We start from the raw sequence: 9,679 nt of genomic DNA, 5'->3' as shown, positions 1-9,679 counted from the left end.
AATCAATTACTAAGTTGCATAATTAATAAGCATATGACAGTTTTTCTAAAGATTCAAAATCAGTCACTTTGAATTTGTATAATCATTGTAACCTCACCAAGCTGTCATGGACTCCTAACTTCCAACGGCATTTGTTTATTGTACATAATTGGAGGATGGCGGTGTTAGCAGTTTGCCCATCACATATAGATTTTTTCAATATTAATTTTATTGATTTATATATATATAATTATAATATTTTATTACAATTAATTATCTTTATATATTATTTTATATTAAAATATATACTTTTTAATTTTAATTAGGCTGGGCCTGAGTTCAAGTCTTAAGTGTCGGTCGAATTGAGGCTCGTGTTTCCGGTGTCGGGTCGGGCCCACCTTGTGCCCAAGCTTAGTCGAAAATGAGAAAAGAAACGCCAAGAACCTGAATTTTTAACAATTTCATAACAGCTTCACTTCAACAATTTCATAACAGCTTTACTTGGTTTCATATATTTTCAAAGTGGCTCATTGAATATTACTTCAATGACCATAAAACTTCCAAAACACATCAATATTTTCAACGGTTCAACCTTTCCTCTTTCATGCTCATCAAACTTGAAAATTGGTTTCAAGGGAAACCCATTTCTAAAGTGCAAACACAAAGGAAATTTGGAAATGGGGACATAAAATGTTTGGAATTATCATTTCATATTTTCATTTCTAAAAGGTCAAACGTCACCTTATTAGTGATATTAAAGAACAGATTCATCCAAAATTACCGGAGTTTTATTCCACGTTTGACGGGACCTCTGGTTTTTAGTATAAAGTTTTACTGCTACATAAAATTCCGCCCATTCAGACGCCCCTAAAATGCCAAACGTATTGCCCATTAGTGGCAGCCGGATCGAATTAAATCCGAGAGACCATCGAATTAAATCTCGAAGAAATAGTAGTCGGATCAGTCCACCTCCACATGCGCAGGAATTTTGGCTGCTCAGAAAGAGAGAGCGAGCATAAGGACAGAGAGATAATGAAGCTCCGAGTGTATGTCGATCGAATCTCCCAGCCATCTCGCGCTATCCTCATCTTTTGCAAGTTGGTTCTTTTTCTCTCTCTTTCTTTCACGTATTAATCCATCGGTCTGAAGTTCTACCTTTCAACTGAGATGCTTTTGTTTTCTTTATGCAATAATCAGTTGGTATCCTTTTCTTCACCTCTGCGTCTGATATTCCTTTCATTTCACTTTTTTCCTTTCTTGAGCGCAGCGTCGATCTGATGTCATTTTACTATTAGGCGATAAACTTTTCAGCTTTGTGCGTTCTTTGGGAATTCCCGTATATGTGTTTTGATGTTCAGGAGCTTTTTTTTTTTTTGCTTCAAATTCGAGTTATGTCGACCGTCTAATGCTTTTGACTTTCAGTCTCTCGGCCATATTGGCTCCTCTGGTCGTTGTGCCTGTGAATGGGGTTGTTAAAATTTGCTTCTCTAGCTGGTTTCATGAGAAAAGCAGCTAACACCTGTGTATGTGGGACTGTGTAGGATAAATGGGATTGACTTTGAAGAGGTTAAAGTGAACCTTGCAAAGGGTGAACACAGGCGACCTGAATTTAAAGGTGATTCTGCTTTAGAACATGGTCATCCTCATATCGATTGATACATGTTTGGATGCACATCTTTAGGAGCATGGCCTGTTTAATGAAGCTTCCTATCATGAACGGAACGAATGGTCAGTTGTCACAACTGAATATGAAGACCAAATCTGACATGTAAATTTATGGTATCTCTAGCGATTTTATTATGAAACTGATCATGACTGATTTTGTGAAGAGACAGACCATAGATTGTTCAAATACGACACTTAAATGGCTTTCTGTAAAGCTTCTCAAATTAACGGCCCGAATTTTGACAATAATTTGGCCTCAACCTGGAAAAATCAATTTCGATCAAAAAATCACTATGAAAAGCTAGCAAATGGACCATTTATCCTCAATAGAACACAGGGCTATCTTTGGAATTTAAACCTAAAAGAAATAATAATGGTATATCAGTATTCAGTTGTGGTGTTATGTTTGAGCTGTCATCGAGCTAACGTATGTAATCTGTGGCCATTTTAAAAATGCTAACTGTAGCTATAGAAAGAGAAAGAATGAGGTTCTTAGCTACGCTACAGTAAAATTCCGCACATCCAGATTTGGCATGCCATTTTGACTTGAATTTGGCAAATTATTGGGCGTCTAACTAGCAACTACCAAAGACTGTATCCAGCTTATTTCTGCCACTGTGCTATGCACGCTGTTTTCTTCATTTGTAACTATTTCCCTGATTTGGAGAAATGGTATTTTCAATCTTGGTTGGCCTTATATGTTCATATTACTGCTGCTTCCTGATTTTGTTTCCATGAGTGTGACATGCATTTGTACACCCAACTTTTTGATAAGCTATACAATTCTGCTTCAGAAGCTTGGCAGCATCACGTGGTGCAATATGGATTTCAAATTTCATGATGTTACTGTTGTTTTGAATTGCACTTATGCAGATATAAACCCTATGAAACAAGTTCCTGCTGTTGTTGATGGGAAGCTCAAGTTGTTTGAAAGGTAGCTTTTGGTCTTCAATTGGCCTTTTCCTCTATGAAACTACTGATATAACAGCCTTTATAATGCATATCCTGCATGGTAGTTTTGGTTCACAGAAATGCCATCCGGAATGAAACATGCGGAATTTGTGAAAAGGAGACTAGCAGAAGTTGTTACTGGATTCCTTATTGTACGTTTGAGCTCTTGTGAGATGCATGTTATTCTCATGCAGGGGATAATGACCATTATGATTTTAGGGGGTATTATTCACCAGATGTTGGTTGGCCTTTTGGGTTATTAACCTTGGCCTTCATCTAATGATTTTGCAGCCTAATGTTAGCCACTGTAATCTGATGCTTCTTGTTAGGAAAGCCAAGGTTTGACCCCTTGATTGCTAAAACAAATGCATCCAAAGAAACTGAGTTCAGGAAAGTAACTCTACACATGGTGTCATCCTTGTGTTCATGTCCTCAACCCAACATGAGTGCCCATGGTGTGAAAAAATGCTGAAACTACTGGGATATGCATGAATGTTGTTTCAGTTGACTTGTAGAATTGGACAATTCTCAGTTAAGGCCATGAGTGAGTCCATCTGTTATCAGGCCCAAACCAAAGCCTAATGTAGATATTGGTTGGAGCTAGACATGGATCCATGGGGCTCGAGAGTCAAAGCCTATTTAGACAATGGTTGAACTCATTATATGCCAGCATAAAAGCTAGCGGGTACAGAATTTTTAAAATGTTTTTACTAACTTATCTTCTTCTTTTCTTTCAGCCATGCAATCTTACGGTATCTTTCTTGTGCATATCCTGGAATTCCAGATCACTGGTAAGTTGAATGTGGATATAGGATTCATGGTTCGGAACTTTCTTCGTATAAAATTAAACATTATTCTTGTAAAGATGTTTCAGTGTGCTTTTTTTTTTTTTAATTCTTACCTCTAGTTCCCTGTTTCTCTGTCTTCTTGGTGCTGCATCTTTTGTAATTTAAACCTAGTACAAAGATTGCTTTCATATGCTTACTGCACTCAATGCTTCCTGTGCTTCTTGAGACTTCTGAATCATTTTGTAAATTGTAAGGTACCCAGCTGATCTCTCCAAGAGGGCAAAAATTGATTCTGTCTTGGATTGGCATCACTCCAATCTGCGTCGTGGTGCAGGTACTTATTCTCATACAGTGAATCTTCTATTTGCCCTCCATAATTTGATCTTATGTATTTCTACCATTCCATCACTAACTTGCTCTTGTTTGCTGAACAAAAAATTTCTCTACTTTATGGAGATTTTCTGAGGCTGGAAATTAAGGCAAGGACTAAAAATTTTGCAACATAATTCTTCCGTTGGAAACATAACTTTTTCATCTCAAATGTTCATTTAACAACACAAACTTATTATGTTCCCCAAATAAGTTTCATGTCATAGCTATTGGTAGAGAAAGACAGTCTGTGGCTATGCTACTGATAATATCTGCACCGGTTCCTCATGAAGTTGGGCAACTATCTCTTATTGGTTTGAAATATTTTCAAGTGCATTTGCAAGAACTCATAGGCACTTCTTGTAATTTCGAGCTAATGTTGCCCCTTAAATATGCTTCAACTAGGATAAACAGTTGCAAATTTCTTTTGGAGTTCAGAATTTATAATATCTCATATTGGCCATTGTTTGCAGCTGGGCTTGTTTTTAATAGTGTGTTAGCGCCTGCACTGGGCTATCCCTTGAATCTGGAAGCAGCAGCAGATGCTGAGAAGATTTTGATATATTCACTTTCAAAGATTGAATCTGTTTGGCTTCATGGAAATGAAAAGTTCTTGGTAGATGGTCTTCAACCTTCAATTGCAGATCTTAGTCTTGTTTGTGAAATTATGCAATTGGAAGTATGTTCTCTCTTCTGCGCTTTCCTCTTTTACTTTCTCATAAGGTCCTTCAGATTATGTCAACTTGTGTGATGGATATTGTTGTTCTTGGAAATCTGAAGCTGTCTTTTGTTTAATTTAACGCTTCTCTGACATCAAATTATTATTTTTTTCTTTCAACTTGTTAGCTGATTTTTGTTGAAGAACAACTTTATGAAAGTAGATATTAAAGTTTATACTGAAAAAAATACAAAAGGGATTGGTAAAATTCCAGTCTCATGGATTGCCTACTAAAGAAAACATGGCAGCTATCAAACAGATTAAACAGGTTTATGGTGGTTAATCCTCTTATTTCTCTCCTTTAGATACTTTCCTGTGACTTCTTTTATAAAATTAGAGTCTGAGCTTTCTTTACCATGCCACTTACATGATTTCTCACTCTGTTCTCCACTGGAAAATCTTTATGCTGCTAGGTACAAGTGAGAGTACCTTTAGCCTTAAGGTAATCTTTTTGTTTTGTGATGCACCATGCTTTTAGATGAGATAAAACGATAAGATGACCATTATGTTTTACATTTGATGCTGATCGGTTGGCTGCTTTATTTGCTTACCTATTTCTGCTACCCTGTAACATTGACTAGTTTTGTTCTCACCAGTCCCATGATGCCCATCTGATACGTCCTAAAGGCAATAAGTTGTGTTCAAAATCTCGTGACTTTGACAAAATCCTTCAGAACTGTCTCTTCATTTTGTGAGTGGCTTTCCATATGGTTAACTATGTTTCAGCTGTCTTGTCAAATCTTTGACTAGTTGGTGTCGACAATCAACCAGCTAGTCATGTTCTTAAAATCAGTAATGCCCGATGAGTCCGGTTGCTGACTAATCGATTCAACATAAGCTAAATTTTGGTCAGTCTCTCTTTGGCCTCTTTCAAGGTTAAGGTGAGGAAGTTTGGTTTCCGTAATAAGGTTTAAACATTGCTCCCTCTCAATTTTTTTTTATTCTCTCTCTCTCTTTCTATGTGTGTGTGTGTGTGTGTGTGTGTGTTCATCTATATATGCATGTGTTTTTATGTGTATGTTCCTTTATGAAAGGCTGATGCATGGGCATGTGCGTCTGTGCTCATCTATATGTGTTGATTTAGTTGATTGACAAGCTCAGGCTAGTTTTGAGGGCTTCTGTCCAACTTCTTTATTTTGACAATTTAGCTCATGTTAGAAACTTCACATTTTTCATGCCCATAAGGTGCAATATGTCTTTACTTTTCTTTTTCCTTTTCTGAGCATTGTGCTTTTCAAGTACATAACTATGGCTCTTTCTGGTAGTAATACAGTGACGAATGCCTTCTACAATCCATTGTCTATAGGTTTTGGGATTGAGTGAACGAGACCGGATTCTGGGCTCTTTCACCAAAGTGCAGAAATGGATAGAGAATGTAAAGCATTCGACTTACCCTCATTTTGAAGAGGTCCATGCTTTACTGTACAGAGCTGCAGAAAAGTTCCAGGGGAAGGAGGCAGTCGAGCCGCTACATGGACTAGAGTCCAAAAGAAAGGAATATCTGAAGCCAAAGCTGTGAAGTGCCTGGGCGGATCATGGCCATTAGAATTATGTATGTAATTGCATGTAATAACAAAACTTAAGTATAATTGCATGTAATAGCAAAAATTAAGTATTCCATTCTATGTATGAAACGATAAATGCTCTTGGGAGTAGTTAGTTGGAACGCAATGGGCATTGGACGACGCTAGCAAAAAGCAATTTGGCCCGTCTTGGGTTTCAGAAGAGCACCTACAATTCATAACTTTCTTGAAATGCTTTTAAGGCCTGGCTCTTTATCATCTTGATGATTGATTAGCCAAATTTGTTAATCACACACGCATGAATTTGCTCGTTTCTGCATCATTCCGATTAAATCTCACCTGGATGAGTAGGAGGAAGAAAGATAACGGCTGCATGAATTTGCTCGTTTTCTATGTTTTTTGTTTAATTTTAAACCTTTTTATTATACAAGCTCGATTCCACAATTTAATAAAGAAAGTTATTCGTTTATACGTTTTCCATCAAAATTTTCTTTCTTAGTACAATATGTTAAAACACACATTCCATCAATTTACGTGTTTCATAGATTTAAAAAATGTCATAAATTTCGTACATTCTTTAAGTTTGTAACTGAACAAGTTTAGGCAACTAAACCACATAAGAAAAGAAAAAGAATGAGCAACAGTTACGTGAAACTATTCTCTAGAAACATAAACACAACAAGATCATCACAAGCTACCAATCATCACAAGCTACCAATTTTCCCAATGAGCATAGAATATCTGGTAAGTTGGTGAGTCGTGAAAGTCCGGCCCTTAGTTCAATTCTTGTAGTTACTAATCTATACTGCAAACAGTTGATGGAATGCATTATAATTCATAAGCGTCCCATTTTTCACTCATGTCCTAAAGTAGCTCTAAACCTTGGGCCAAAAGAGGATGCCTCATCCTATCTCCCATATATAATATTAATACCTAATATTTTCTAAAGCCTAACCATCATGCCCGGCCGACTCACCATAAACCCACTTGGGGCTCTTGTGGCAATCACAATCATTTGAACCAAGCATATAACATTAAGAGATTACTGAAGAAATCACACCTGGTTTTAGGTTGTCATCCAAACGCTTTCTCAATTTTTCTCACCGGAATATACGATCAAAAATGAGTTCTTCCAGTACCTAAGTTTTATTATACAAAGGCTTGTCATTTATAAGCCTTAAATATATATGCACACAACTTAGCGTAACTACCAAGCTCAATTTTTTAAGTCAGTGATAAATTATATATGCATCCTGCGGGCAGGGCTTGATGTGCACAAAAAGAAATTAAAGCACAGCCTCAGAGAAAATTGCTCAAATTGATGGACCAAATTGATCGCTTTGAAACCCAATAAATTTATGGATGAGATCAAACTAAAATCTATTCTTTTCATTTAAAGTATCCAAAAAAGTAAATACAAAATAAAAACAAATAAAAATTAAAAAAGTATGGCATGTGTCACAGTTGAATTGGAAATTGTACTGAGTTGAAGTCCCAATCGGCCGTTCCTAATATATTTAACACGTTCAAACTGTGCTCTTATTTGGTTTCACTTCACAAACGGCTTCCCCATATCCGTTCCGTTTGTTGGTAATTATGGTCAATTTACCTATTTTCCATATTATCACACGATTAATCCCCACTCTTCTGTACATATTTTAAAATTTTAATATTTTTTATTCCGTAGTGCATGGTGTTTTATAGTTTGAGGAAATATACCAAATCTTATATATATATATATATATATATATATATATATACTCTGGTCTTGGCTTTGAAAATTATCAGGGTAATCAGAGGCCTCACTTTTGTTTTACTATTTCATCATCATCTTTTCTTTCAATTATCAACCTGCTGACGAGCCGGCTCAGGCTACAAATAATTAAATTATTTGCGAAAAATCCACGGTTTGTTTTTTGGCGTCGAAACAGAAAAGGTCAATGGTACACTCTGAATTTTCGCCGAGTAAAGTTAATTTTAAGAAGATGGTTCAGTTGACAAAGACAGCCATGAAAACATTGTTACCCTACCCATTGTTGCCAGTCTTGACTTCGGGTTTATATGAAATGGGTCGTCATTTTTTTTTCTCTCTTTCTTTCTCTTTTTCACCAAGTGGTAAACAGTGCAACCTGTTGGGTTGGGTGACATATTGCAGACACATCTTCGATTTGATTTTTTGAGCGTGCTGTACTGATGGTATTGAGAGGTGCCATTATAAGGCCAAGGCCTGTTCGTGTCCCTCTTCTTTGATAAATCTCTCTCTCTCTCTCTAACACACACACACACACATAAATATTCAAATCAAGGCCTCATTTCCGGTGCTAAACCTATGACTGAAAACCACCACAGAAGATATATTTGCAATAACTAGTCGTTTGGCCATGGTTTTAACAACGGAACACACTTTTTATGATGTTCTTTTAGCGATACAAAGTTTTTTTTTTTTAAAATCATGATCCATCCAGGTATAGAGGTGGCCAGCTGATATATATATATAAAGTCAGGTCAAACCAGGCTGGAGCTTCAGGCAGCCGGCTCTCGTTTCCAATTCTCATAACACCAAACCTGTATGCTACAAAAGGAGATTATGAGAATGAAAACAGCATGTAGACTATGAGAATAAGAAGTTGGGTGGGAATTTCGGCTTTCTTTTGCGGCGGTAGGAGACCCTGCTCATTCAATTTGGATATTCATTTCATATATTTATTTCCTGCCATCATACATTTTCCTGCTGATTTGGTGGAGATTCAGCTTTAAGGCAGAGATTTTTTGAATTGTAATTGGTTGGGGGACAATATTGTGGCTGATTCATAATGGTTCACACCAACTGCTTAATTATTTGAAAATTCTAGTTTTCTACTTTCTAGAGTTATTTAAGATGGACGTAACAAACTTTCAGTCATCTTCAAGAGAAATAAAAATAAATAAAAAATAAAAAATTAATGGAAAAGTTGACTTCATGTGGTTCTGAGTCTTCAGAGCCACTTCTCTAGGTTATTGTTTATTATTGAGCTGATCCATTCATTACTATATTGAGCGACCTAACCTTTTAAATAACGACGATCATATAAATGTATATTGCCACTAATTGGCGGGTGATATATATATATATATATATATATATATATATATATATATATATATATATATATATCGCTAACAAGCATTTGAGCTGGAGTTGAACTTCCTTGCAAGAAACGTTGGATGGTCTTTTTCTTTTCAACAAGGGGGAATAAATTGGAGTGAATTTCAAGACTTAAATTAATGAGCAATTTGACGATGGCATTGTCATTTTGCAGTGGACATCCACACCATGGTGTGTTATAAGGTGCAACCATTATTTCTTTAGTGATTACTATCAGTATTTCATCCTATCGCTCACGAAAAGAATTCAAGTCTCTAGATAGTACTTTTCCCGTGCATGCTTCAACTTGCACGTTAGTACAACTTCCAGCACATACCTTTGATGCTTTGTTGATGATGTTTTTCTTTTCAACAAGTGGGAATAAATTATAGTGAATTAATTAATGAGCAATTTGACGATGGCAGTTTCAATTTGCAGTGTACATTCTTACCATCTTTTGCTGGCAATGACACCTAAGTTTTACATGTCTGTGCAACCGTTCTTTAAGGATTTTTCATCCAATTGTTGGACATGAATTCAACAATTATCATCATCTGAATAA

General features: G+C 36.2%; 1 protein-coding gene across 2 annotated transcripts; it reads left to right on the top strand.

Moving 5' to 3' along the window:
* The first annotated feature begins 851 nt into the window (after window positions 1–851).
* LOC116247280 (glutathione S-transferase T1) lies at window positions 852–6,088 on the top strand. Of its 2 annotated transcripts, none has more exons than XM_050080703.1 (7): window positions 852–1,025; window positions 1,521–1,594; window positions 2,518–2,578; window positions 3,333–3,386; window positions 3,638–3,717; window positions 4,226–4,431; window positions 5,777–6,088. In XM_050080703.1, exons 1-7 carry the CDS (start codon window positions 955–957, stop codon window positions 5,987–5,989), a joined length of 759 nt encoding a protein of 252 aa, XP_049936660.1. In that variant the 5' UTR covers window positions 852–954; the 3' UTR covers window positions 5,990–6,088. The 2 variants fall into 2 exon arrangements, with proteins under 2 accessions (XP_049936660.1, XP_031475213.1); XM_031619353.2 differs by having other exon boundaries at window positions 852–1,076.
* The last annotated feature ends 3,591 nt before the right edge of the window (window positions 6,089–9,679 follow it).

Source organism: Nymphaea colorata, chromosome 1 (genome assembly GCF_008831285.2).
Source record: "Nymphaea colorata isolate Beijing-Zhang1983 chromosome 1, ASM883128v2, whole genome shotgun sequence".
Lineage (NCBI taxonomy): Eukaryota > Viridiplantae > Streptophyta > Magnoliopsida > Nymphaeales > Nymphaeaceae > Nymphaea > Nymphaea colorata.
This window is presented reverse-complemented; position numbering and strand designations above follow the sequence as displayed.